The sequence below is a fragment of the Rhinatrema bivittatum genome, chromosome 7 (assembly GCF_901001135.1).
Source record: "Rhinatrema bivittatum chromosome 7, aRhiBiv1.1, whole genome shotgun sequence".
In the NCBI taxonomy this organism is placed as follows: domain Eukaryota; kingdom Metazoa; phylum Chordata; class Amphibia; order Gymnophiona; family Rhinatrematidae; genus Rhinatrema; species Rhinatrema bivittatum.
The window spans coordinates 271,858,290-271,871,527 of record NC_042621.1 but is presented as its reverse complement, the minus strand read 5'-3'; the positions used below and the strand labels follow the sequence as shown (position 1 = coordinate 271,871,527).

Genomic DNA, 13,238 nt, shown 5'->3' with positions numbered 1-13,238 from the left:
CCTAGATAAGGAAAGAAGAGACACTACCTAGCCAGTTCCTTCGTAGGGCTGGAAGGGAGCCTTGAGAGAGTGAAAGGTTTTTTTCCCCTTGTTTCAGAAGTTTTGAGAGTTTTCTGTCTGAGACCTGGGCCTTTCTGGGAGGCTGATTTCCTCTCTTAAGGAAGACAGGAGGGATCTGCATACTCTTTCACCTAGATCAAGAGGGGGTTGCAGTGACCACAAAGGAAAAGAGATCCAGAATTGTTTTCTCCCAAGCTTGTGTTTTGCATACCTGAGTTAGGGAAGGAAGTACTTTTTCTTGCTACCCTTCCTTACCCGACATCTGGGAAGACTTAACAACGGTGTCCAAGAGGAGGCCTTTCCTGCAGGGAGGTCACCTGCTAAGAGAGTTTGGAGAGGAGAATTGAAGAAAGGAGAAGGACATATGGAGACCCCCAAAGGAGTCTCCACCCGGGGACACAGGGCACTGCCAGGTTTTGGAGATCTGGAATACCCTGGATACTTGGATACTGTGAGGAAGGGATCCATCCATACCCAGGCACCCCCTCAGCCAACCTGGGACACATCATTCCTTGGAGGGTAAGCAAGTCCCAGTACCCAGCACTGAGGCCTTAAATCTATACTCCAAGATGACAGTTAAACCGGGATGTATAACTGGACATCACCTTGTTTATGCACCAAATCACCGTAAACCTGTATTTGAACACCCAACTAGCGAGTCCAGCCAGTCCTGTCAGTGGAGCTGCCCCGAAGAGCTATAGTAACACACAAGGAAAGGATTGCACCCATGCCCCGGGGCTATAAGCTATGCAGTCCCCCCAAGAGATGAAGAAGCCACACCCCGGGGCAAAAGGACTAGTGACTGTGACATAGGAACTGCATAGCCTGCAGCTGAGAAGCCAACCTAGGTACAGTGTGGGTAACCCCAAGTCAGGGTATGGTCGGAATTCTAGTGGGGGCCATAAAAATCCCGAGTCTGGGTCCAGATTTCACAGTCACTAGTCCTTTTGCCCCGGGGTGTGGGTTCTCCATCTCTTGGGGGAATGGGGGTGGGGGGCTAGATATCCTTCAAACCCCAGGCCTGGGTGCAATCCCTTCCAATCCACACCAAAGTTTCAGGTGGAATCTAGAAAAAAGGTTCCAGTAGTTGTGTGCGGAACTTCTACTTCCATCAGCCAAGGTTTTTTTTTTATGAAACAGCAGAGCCCACTGAATTTTTATAAGGAAAGTAATTTACTTTTCCATAGCCTAGACAACGAGGAAAGCCATAGATAAGCCAGGCCCATTTGTCTGTAAAATTCAAGTAAACCGCACAGTTAAAAATAAAACAAAACCCCAATACTGCTGTCTGAGAACTGAAATTCAGGGAAGCTTCCTTAAAGGGAGAACGGCCAGAACACACACACACACACACACACACACACACACACACACACACACGTACAGCCCCACCAACAAACAAACTGCTATTAGTGTCAACGCTTCCTCTAGCCTGATTGATAGCCTTCTAGCCCAGTTGCCAAACAGAAACAGCTGCAGCCAGTGGTGATGCAGGCTCTCAGTGTTAAAGCAGCAGTACAACTCTCACACCTGCCCGTTCCTCCCACTGTAGATGTCCCTCTGTCCGTTGGATTCCTACACTAGGCATTTTCCCTCTTGTCTACACGTAGGTGCCACTCTTTTATTATGGCTCCCTTTTTATTGTAAACAATTGTTTTTTTTTTCTGTTCACAATGCAGAGAAATAAAGTTTAACAAACAAATATATATACATATATAGGTAATACCATTTCATTGGATTGTCTTTTAAGGAGGCCTAGCCAGACAGGGCATGCGTGGCATAACTGGGCAGGCATCCCAGGGGTAAGGGGAGGAAGCAATAGGATGCAAAGAGGATTTCAACATTGTCTAAGGGGGAGGAAGGGCAACAGGGCACCCAATCAGGAAAGGTAGCAGCAGAGGCCCTAAGGGGAGTTTAAAGGGGGAAGAGGAGAGGAAGGGAGTCCAGTAACAGGCCGAGAGCAAGCAAACGCCCCTCCCGCCACCCCAGAGCTTAGCCGGGCCAGTAAGGTTTGAAAGCAAAGGGTTGGGTGATTTGTTGCAGTCGCAGAGGGTCCTCACTAGCACAAATGCGAAGCCTCAAGGTGCAGGGAGGCTCTGGGGTCAGTGAAAAAGGGGGCGCCTTGCTTCAGGGGGTGCTATTGGATGGCAGGTTTCATCAGCCCATTGCAACGTGGGCATAAAAGGGGGCCTTACACGGAAATGCCTGGTGCCCAGACCCTGGCAGGGGTGGTCCGGGGAGGCTTAAAGGAGACCAGGTCAAATAAATAAAGGTATTTACACAGGCCGTGGAAGGGTGGCCTTCCAAGGCTGCAAGGGTGGCCAGTGCACAGAGTGCCAGTCGCCACAGGTCCGTCCTAGTTACATTCGTGGAGTGAAATGCAGCCGGCACACGACTTTCACTGAGTGGAAAGTTAGAGGGCATCTGCCTCATGGGTATTTTTATAGCTGTGTTTTGTACTTATTTAGTATGCAGTGCCGGTGGGGACATAGGTAGATAGGAGGACTGCTTATGTAATGGTCCTCCTAGATATATCAACCACATTTGATATGATTGACCACGAAATCCTCTTATCAAGGGTGCATGCATTTGATATACAGTGATACCTCGGTTCTCGAACGCCTTGACTTTCGACCAAATCGGTATTCGACCAGGAGATTCGAGAAACTTTTGTCTTGGAATCCGAACAAATATTTGGAACTCGAACTTCCGAGATGAGCCGAGTTGAGCCGAATGGCGTTCATTCGGCCCAGCGCGCCTTGCTTGCGTCATCAGTGTGAGTGCAGAGAGAGAGTCACGCTTTGTGGAGAGAGTCACGCTTTACACTGAATTTAACCCTTAGACATGGGTCCAAAGAAAGCCAGAAGTGGTAATGCAGACAAAGGTAAGCGGAAAGCTGTGAGAACAACTATTGAGCTGAAGAAAGAAATCATTGCCAAATATGAACAGGGCACACGTGTTTCGGATCTGTCTGCTGAGTATGGCATGCCAAAATCAACTATCTCTACTTTCCTTAAGAATAAAGCTGTTATAAAGGCTGCCAATGTTGCCAAAGGTGTAACGCTGATAACTAAGCAAAGGCCTCAGATAATGGAGGAAATGGAGAAGCTGCTCCTTATTTTCATTAAAGAAAAAGAGTTAGCAGGTGACAGCATCAATGAGGTCGTTATTTGTGAGAAAGCACTACAAATATTCAGTGATCTGAACAAAGAAACAGGTGAAGGTGCTTTCACGTTTAAAGCCAGCAGAGGTTGGTTTGAGAATTTCAGACATAGAAGTGGCATACATCGCGTCACTAGGCATGGGGAAGCAGCTAGTGCAAACCAGGAGGCTGCTAATAACTTCATTAAAGAATTTAGTGACTATGTCAAGGCAGAAGGGTTTGTTCCTGAGCAGGTGTTCAACTGCGATGAGACCGGATTATTCTGGAAAAAAATGCCAGCCAACACCTACATAACCAAAGAGGAGAAAGCGCTACCAGGGCACAAGCCTATGAAAGATAGGCTTACTCTTTTGTTTTGTGCAAATGCAAGTGGTGATTGCAAGGTAAAACCCTTGCTTGTCTACCATTCAGACAATCCCAGGCCATTCAAAAGGCACAATGTAATGAAGAGTAAATTGGCTGTGATGTGGCGGTCTAACACCAAAGCTTGGGTTACCAGACAATTCTTTACAGAGTGGGTGCGTGAAGTTTTTGCACCTCGAGTGAAGGAATACCTGGCAGAAAAAAAATTGCCTTTAAAATGTCTATTAGTGATGGACAATGCTCCTGCTCACCCCCCAGCTTTAGAGGAAGATCTAGTTGATGACTATAGCTTCATCAAAGTAAAATTCTTACCCCCCAATACAACCCCTATTCTGCAACCCATGGACCAACAGGTCATATCCAATTTCAAGAAATTGTACACAAAGGCCCTCTTCCGGAAGTGCTTTGAAGTGACAAATGACACACAGCTAACTCTGAGGGAATTTTGGAAAGAACACTTCAACATCCTAAATTGTGTAAACTTGATTGACACTGCTTGGAGTAATGTCACTCATCGCACATTGTATGTGGCATGGCGAAAACTATGGCCCGAAAGGGACAGTGAGGGTTTAGAAGCTGAGTCAGCTCCTGTCGTTGATGAAGATGTTGCTGTGGTTGATGATATTGTGGCCATAGGAAAGACCATGGGCCTTGACATTCAACAAGATGACATCAACGAACTTGTGGAAGGTCACGCTGCTGAGTTAACCACCGAGGAACTGATGCACCTACAACAACAGCAGCAGAAGGATATGGTGGAAGAAATTTCTTCTGAAGAAGAGGAGAGAGTGGAGGATATTTCTAGTGGCCTTATTCATGAAATGTGTGCAAAATGGACAGAAATCGCAAACTTTGTTGAACAACATCACCCTGATAAAGTGGTAGCAAATAGAGCAGTTAACATTTTTAATGACAATGTTATGTCCACTTTCCGCAAAATTTCTGAAAGGAGAAAAAAACAGCAAAAAATTGAAAAATTCTTCCGTAAAGAAATCAGACAAGCAACTGCAGAGAAAGATTCTGATTCTCCTCAGCAAAAGATACAGAGAACAGAAACACCCGAAGAGCAGTTACCCTCTGTTTTTATTGAAGAGGACTCCCCTTCAAGACAATAAAGGTTGGTACAGGTACAGTAAATGAAACACAATTTACTGTACTTTACAGTACATTTTATTTTATTTTTTTTAATACATACTGTACACTTTTATTTCTTGTTGAGACTCATGTTTTTCTACATACAGTACTGTATTATATACAAATTAGGCCTATTGGGTTTCATTGCTTCGGTTCTCGAACAATTTGGTTCTCGACCGTCCTCCTGGAACGAATTATGTTCGAGAACCGAGGTATCACTGTATCTGGTTCAGTACATGGCTGGTTTACCTTGTACTTATCCAATAGATCCCAGCAAATTACAATGGGGTTTCCAGCTGGAATCCTGTGTCCACCAGGGTTCGTCAGAGTTCTGCCACATCGGCAATCCTCTTTAATATTTAACTTTCCTCCCTTTGTAAAATTTTTCCATATCTCGGCATAAACTATAAAGTTTACGCCAATGACATTCAATTCTTTGTTCACTATGATACACCTTGGACAAAAATTTCCGATTTGGTGTCGCTATGTTTAAGATCTGTGAAGAGTTTGTTGTTTCATAATAAATTTGATGTTAAATGTCCAGAAAACAGAGCTAATTATTTTGAGTAGTTGTCCACTGTCACATAATCCACCAGCAGTTTACGTCGATAGTTACAGTATTCCCATTGCTCAGATAGTATGGAATCTAGGCATAATTTTTGATATTACCATTGTCATTCCATCCTCAGATAAAGTCAGAAGTTAAATCATCATGTTATAAATTGTCTCCTTAGGCATTTAAAGCCTTTGCTTGAACCTCAAGATTTTGGGACTGTCCTTCAAGCACTGATAATGACTAGATTGCACTATTGCAACTCACTTTCGGGCCACTTGCCTGTGCGCGCGATACAGTATTTAAATGAGGCCCAGCGGAGAAACGGGCCCGGAGTGGTGGCTGTCAGCGGGTTTGACAGCCGACGATCAAATTTGCCGGCATCGGTTCTCGAGCCCGCTGACAGCCACGGGCTCGGAAACCGGACGCTGGCAAAATTGAGCATCCGGTTTTCGACCCGACAGCCACCGGCTGACTTCAAAATTTTTTTTTATTTTTTTTTTACTTTTTTTACTCTTCGGGACCTCCAACTTAATATCGCCATGATATTAAGTCGGAGGGTGCACAGAAAAGCAGTTTTTCTGCTAATTTCTGAAAGTAAAATAAGGCGCTAATTTCTGAAAGTAAAATGTGTGGCTTGGCTACACATTTTACTTGTAAGGGCAATGCCCAAAAGTTCTTGTTTTTTGTGAACCGATACGATGTGCGAACGGCTATCGGTATAGAAGAAACTTTAAATAAATAAATAAATAAATAAATAAATAAATAATAAATTATGCTTGCTGGTATGTCTTGTCATTTTTTTGTGGATGCATTTGATGTTATATGATGTTTTAATTAAATATGTTTTTTTATTTTGTACCCCGCCTCGACCCATGCTATGTTTGCAGGTTAGAAATTCTTTAAGATCAATCAATCACTGTTACCATTATTCTACAAATTATTGTTGTTTGTTAGGCACTTAGCTTTGACGTTGTCATGTTTCCAGAATGTTTTTTAAGTTGTAAAGGCCGTGGCCATTTATATCCCACTCAATAAGAGGTTGATTTTGAAACGAGCGCACATGGGCCCATACACACACGTATCGGTGTGCGAGCAAGGATACACTAGAATGTTTAATCGTGTATGCCCATAGGTGCATATGTTTTAAAATGCACCAACCGCACATAAGTACGCTCCTAATTTTAAGAGGTTACTTGAACACAGCTAGCTCGCACGTGTCTTCAACAGGACCTTGTCGGCTTTTACACGTGTAATCAGCGGATTTTAAATCGTGGTCGCACGAGGCACGTTCCCAGTTTTTCCAATTAGTCCATCAGTTTGTCCGGTCAATAGCGAGGTCTTTCAGACCCCTCTGGTTCTTCATCCCGCACGCTGTCCAGTTGACCGGGACCCCCTCACCCTGTCCTATGAGCCCTAAAACCTGAGATCCACAGACTTGCGCCTCCTCAGGAGCAGCAGTAAAATTACACGGATTTCTAGCGCACACGAGCTATGGGTTTCATTTTAAAAAATTTGGAGTTATGCACGTATGTCCTGGCCCTGCCCCGGAACGTCCATGACACACTCATTGCCCGCTCTTTTTCTGCCCCCCCTTATTCCTCGTGCACGCATGGGTACCTATGCGCCTGTTTTGCGGCTTTCTAAAATCCGCGTTGCTCGCACGCATGTGGGCATTTTTTGAGCGAGCCACGCTTTTAAAATTGATGTGTGAATGAGCAGTTCTGAAGCCTGGTGTCTTTATTGGTAAAACGCGGGAGGATGGGGGGATGCGGAAACGTGGAGGGTAATGGCGAGAAAGGTACGGCATGCATCGGTTGTGCACTTCTTGACATAGCTTTCGGAGTTTGACACTCCCTTTCCCAGAATCCGAGGAAGGGAATGTTAGCTCCAGAAAGCTAGTCAAGAAAAGAATTAAGGTGATACCTTTTTATTGGACTACATTATCTTTACTTCCATGCATTGATTCAAGGTCACGGAAATAAAGATTCACAGCAGCTACACTGCCTGTTCGTATTGTAATCATACTTGCAGCTAGACCGGGGTAGGAATTGCACAGATTGCTGATGACAAACAGCAGAGAAACGCCAGGCTATTAGCCAGGACTGCCCCCACGTGGAGGACGAGTCTGCTACAAGGATCTCAGCACTTTGAAAGCTTACAATGGTAAGAGGGGGTGGAAAAGCAAAAGCGACAGAAACAGTATGTGCGAACAGAACCGAGAAGAGAACCCGGGGCCACCGATCCTGCTCGGAAACCAGGTGATAAGAGTGTGTTTGTCCCGGATCACCCTCATCGCCCATCTTCAGAGCCAAAGATAGGACAATCGGGGAAAAGAATTGTGAGGGATTGTCACCGGTGTACATAATGATAGATTTTAATTTTTGGGCTACTTATTTGGCTGCACAATGGTGGAAGTAGCTAAATAGAAATAACTCTCAAATACTTGCTCTGAGCCCGGAAAGAAGATAAACTCGGAAAATGAAATAACAATAGGAATGCATTTTTTTTTGTTCTGGCTGAATTATTTAAAACTCAATTGTAGTTCTAGTACTTTATGCATGATAGTTGTAGAGTAGCCTGCTTACTCTCTGATTTCTCTGCCAACTGATTCAATAAAGCTCCTATTTTGGCCATTCCAGTTTTCAGCCATAATTATTATATTATTTTTTACACATTTTTTTTTTTTGTCCAAATGTTGCCAATGTCACTTCCCTTCTTGTGTCCTCGCAGCCAAGGTGGTGGTGGTGGTGGGGGGTGGGGGGGTGTCACACTGTTGTGCCGCTGAGACCCGACACAGCATTTTACAGGCCTTGGGTTCTTTCCAAACAGAGGGAAAGTGAAGCTTCAGGCCAGGCTTTTCTGGTCAGGGAATCCACTCACGCTCAAGAAAGACTCCGCAGACCATGGAGGGGAGCTCCTACGCAAATTAAACGGAGAAACAGAGCAGGTGATGGCAGATAAAGGCCAAGATGGTCCGTCCAGTCTGCCCAGCAAGTTGTTTAGGGTTGCGACTGCCGCTCCGTGCAGGTTTACCCGCTTGCAGAAATGTTACAGCAAAAGGTTACCACAGGTTACTCGGTTCATTCCTTTCCAACCTCCAGCCATTAGGGATCTCTATATATAAAGCACTAGGGCACTGGAAATTAGCTGTCATTGTGGCTGTGGGGGTGCACCCAACAGATAGACCTGATTTCATCAGAAGCTCAGAACTGGCGCAGCGTGCATACGCGCGTCCAACCAGACTCTAACCACCGAGTCCTTTCCAAAATAAAAACATTCCCAGTCCCGGATCCAGGCCCTCCCCATGCTGACCACTTAAATGGGCCTCGCCTGACCTTCCCCCATCCCGGCCCTTCCCCCGGCACGGGTCCAGGTCTTCCGAGGGGGGGGGGGCGGAGCAATCCCCGGTCACTCCTGCCTCGCTGCTCTGCATGCCATGATGTCCGCTGGCCAACCCGAGGCCGGCACCTCTGTGGTGCCCCTGTGGGAAGTTTGACTATATCGCAGAGGGAGGGGGAAACCACTAGGGGAGAAATAGGTCTGTAAGGGGAGAAGAATGCAGTTTCACCCGCAGCTCCTTCTACCACGCCCCGGGCAGTTCTCAAGGACGTCCTGGACAGCAGGGTTACCCCCAAACCACACACTTAATGAAGTCACACTTATCACACAGTATCACAGTTTTCTTAAAAATTGTATTTAAGAGGCATGAGAGGAAAAAAGAAAGGAGAACAACAACAAGAAAAATATAAGCAAATATCAAGAGAAACACCTGCAACGCAACTGAATTATACTCAGACAAGGACCAATAATTCCAATGATCTGACGCCTTAGGAGGTCATCAAATACCTCTAAAAGGGAATACTTCACTGTCTGTATGGAACATAAGTGCGAAGAAAAATCGTTTCTCCCTTGCTTTCAAGCAACAGTTCTAAATGGAGCAAAGGTAAAGTGGAGGAACCTGCGCCCCTTTTAAAGGCCAACCTATAACATTTAACAACCGTCCCCTGTGAAAAACCAGAGTAATTAAAATTCCTCCCCTCACCAAACCCCCCCTTAACAGAAGGTCCCTCTGAACAACTTCCTCTCCAGCCCTTAATCCCACCACAGGTCCACATGTGTTCTGGGTCTCCTGCACCCCAGCAGCCACTAAAACCCAAATTCTTAAAAAAAAAAAGCTGAACCCTGGGAGTCCCCGGTTCCAGACCCTCCCCCTGCCAACCAAACCTACAAAAAGCTTCGGCAGCCCTGGGACTTCCTGACCAACCGCACCCACGGTCTCACTGGAAGGAGAATTTGATGTTGATTTTACTGTTTTTTTTAAAATGATTTATTGCTATAATTCGTATTTTATGGCTTTGTACATTGCTTTGGGCAATCTAGATTGGATCTGGAAAGTGATTCATACATTTTAATAAATAAATAAAATACATAAATGGTGCTGGCCTTGCCCAGCTCTCCGGTCCCAAATTCAGACGGAGGATCGGTCAAGCCCGGCATCCTGTTTCCAACAGTGGCCAATCCAGGCCACAAGCACCTGGCAGGATCCCAAACAGTAGAAAGATGCCATGCAGCTAATGCCCAGGGATAAGTAGTGGCTTTCCAAGTCTATCTGATTAATAACAGTTTGTGGAATTCTCTTCCAAGAATTTTCCAAACTTTTTTAAACCTAGCTACACTAGCTGCCTTTACCACATCTTCGGCAATGAATTCCAGAGTTTAATTGTGCGTTGAGTGAGAGATAATTTTCTCCAATTTGTTTTAAATGTGCTATTTGCTAAGTTTATGGAGTGTCACCAAGTTTTTGTATTATTTGAAAGAGTAAATGACTGATTCAAATTTACCCAATCTATTCCCCATGATTTTATAGACCTCTCTCATTTCTCCCCCTCAGCTGACTCTTCTCCAAGCTGAACAGCTCAGCCTCTTAAGCTTTCCTCATAGGGGAGCCATTCCATTCCCTTTATCATTTTGGTTGCCCTTCTCTGTACCTTCTCCTGTGTAACTAATTCTTTTTTGAGATGCGGTGATGAGAACTGCACACAGTACTCTAGGTGTAGTCTCACCATGCAAGGATGTAGAGGTATTATGACATTCTCCATTTTATTCTCCATTTCCTAATAATTCCTAACATTCGCTTTGCTATCTTGACTGTTGCCACACACTGAGCCATGGATTTCAAAGTATTGTCCACAATACTTTCAGATCCTTTTACTAGGTGGTAGTTCCTAATGTGGAATCTTTCATTGTGTAACTACAGTGTGGGTGATTTTTCCCTATGTACATCACTCATAATCTTGTCCACAGTAATGTTCATCTGTCATTTGGATGCCCAGTCTCTCAGTCTTGCAAGGATTTCCCACAGTTTCTCACAATCTGCTTGTGATTTCACTACTCGTGATAATTTTGTGTCATTGCAAATTTCATCACCTCACTTTTTGGACCCTTTTCCAGATCGTTTATAAATATATTTAAAAGCACTGGTCCCAGTACAGATCCCTGAGGTACTCCACTGTTTATACATAGTAACATAGTAAAGATGGCAGAAAAAGACCAAAATGGTTCATCTAGTCATTATCTTTCTCCCCTGAGAAAACTGACCATTTATTCCTACTCTCTCTCTCTCTCTCTGCCCTATCTTTTAACCAGTTTGCAATCCAGAACAGGACATTTCCTCCTGTTTTCGTTGATTTTTATTTTTCTCAGGAGTCACTCGTGGGGCACTATGCGAAATGCCTTCTGAAAATAAAAATAGACTCTATCCACTGGATTACTATTATCCACATGTTTATTAACAACCCCTTCAAAAAATGTAGCAGTTAGTGAGGCAAGACTTCCCTTGTGCAAATCTTTGCTGGCTGTGCCCCTTAAACAATGCCTTTCTGTATGTTCTGTGATTTTATTCTTTAGAATAGTTTCTATGATTTTTCCTGGCACTGAAGTCAAGCTCACCAGTCTATAGTTTCCCAGATTACCCCCTGGAGCCCGTTTTAAAGATCATCCTCACATTGGCCACTCTCCAATCTGCAGGAACAATAGACTATTTCAATATTAGGTTATAAATTACTTGTACCAGATCTATTCTTTCATTTTTGAGTGCTTTCAGAACTCCAAAGTATAAACCATATGGTCCAGGTGATTTGCTATTCTTTAGTATATCACTCTACCCTATAACATTATTTATGTTCACCATGAATTTTTTTCAGTTCTTCTGATTCATCACCGTTAAATACCATTTCCAGTAAAGGTATCCCCCCCCAACATCCTCTTCAGTAAACACAAAGCAAAGAATTATTTTAGTCTTTCTGCTACGGCCTTGTCTTCCCACTGCCTTGTGTAATAAAAATTCCTCCACTTGCAACCCCCTCCACCTGCCGCTCCCCCCCCCCCCCCCGAATCCACCAAGAAACTTACTTAAGTTTCCCTGGTGGCTAGTGGTTGCCAGAGTGCCTCCTAGTTGTCCAAATCTGGCTGGGCCATTGTCAAAATGGCTCTGGCTGGCCTCAGGCAGACTTTTGCCTCATCATGTGATGGGGAACAAAATTTGACTGAGGCCAGCCAGCACTATTTTGAAAATGGCATTGCTGGACCTCGACACCTAAGGGCTGCTCCAGAAACCACTAGCCACCAGGTAATGTTAAGTAAGGGGTAGATTTTCAAATGTGCACGCATGCGTCCATGTGTGCGCGCATGTTATAAAATCCGTGGGCCACATGCACACCAGATTTTATAATATGCGCACGTATGTGTGGGCAGTGTACGCAAGGGCGGGAGGGACTTTCGCAATTTCTGCGCGGCGACGCATTCGGGCCTTCCCCAGTTCCCTACCCCTTTACCTAAATTCCCTCCCTCTTCCCCACCCCCTAAACTCTTACCTTTCTAGGGTTTTTTCCTTTGTTTTACAATTTATGTCAGTTACTGAGCTGAAGTAAGTTGCATGCGCCAGCCAGTGCGCGAGTCTTCGGGACTGTGATCAATGGCGCTGTCCCGGCCCGCCCTTTCGAAGAGGCCCGGCACTTATATGCGTATCGGGGTTTATGTGCATGTCCGGGCCTCTTTGAAAATTTACCCGGCGCGCGCAAGGCCTGGCCAAGCGCGTAAACCCCAGGATTTACGCGCATAGGGCTTTAAAAATCTACCCCCCTTTAGTGCTTTGTACAGGGGATTCCAGGGATGGCCTAGAGTGGAGGGTCTGGGAGGGAAGGATATCTGTGGGAGGGCAATTTTTACTACATAGGGGCAGTTTGAGATGGGGGCAAGGCCAGGCCTGTATCCTTTAAACTTTTTTTTTTTTTTTAACAACTTTGGTCACCTCAAGGGGTGACGGGGTAGAAGAGGGGGGGGGGGGGGTCTCATGAGACCTCCAGGGATTTTTACATTGCCATGGGTGGGTGAGAGTGGTTATTTATTTATTTTTAATTTTTATATACCGAGGTTCTTGTATGAAATACAAATCACTCCGGTTTACATAAAACAGTGAAACGCCCCAAAAAAGGGGGGCTTTACATAGAACAATAGAACAAAGTACAAATTGAACGTAGTATAGTTACAGGGAACATTCGAACTCGGTATAATGGTACAGTTACAGACTCGGTAATGAGAACGCCCAAGGAAAAAGGGGGAGGGGGGGGAGGGCTTTATATTGAACAATATAACAAAGTACAAACTGAACATAGCATAGTTACAGGGAACATTTGAACTCGGTGTAATAGTAAAGGTTGCAAAGAACATTTGAACTCGGGATAATGGCACAGATTACAAAAAAACAATTGAGCAAAGGAGCTTAAAAAGGGGAACAAGGGAAAGGACAACGTGAAAGACTATGGAATATAGGGAGTGCGAGTACACGAACTTGAGTAAATCGCTCTGTGCTGAAATTTGTTATGGGCATTAGACCTGGGAAATGCCTAAAAGAGTTTTCAAGTTATAAAAGGAGGGGAGGTGTATTGCGTAGAAAGAGGGCGG

General features: G+C 44.7%; 1 protein-coding gene across 1 annotated transcript; it reads left to right on the top strand.

Moving 5' to 3' along the window:
• The first annotated feature begins 2,904 nt into the window (after positions 1-2,904).
• Positions 2,905-4,701, top strand: LOC115096223 (tigger transposable element-derived protein 1-like). The gene has a single exon (XM_029610733.1). The coding sequence runs from the start codon at positions 2,905-2,907 to the stop codon at positions 4,699-4,701; it is 1,797 nt and encodes a 598-aa protein (XP_029466593.1).
• Positions 4,702-13,238: the final 8,537 nt, after the last annotated feature.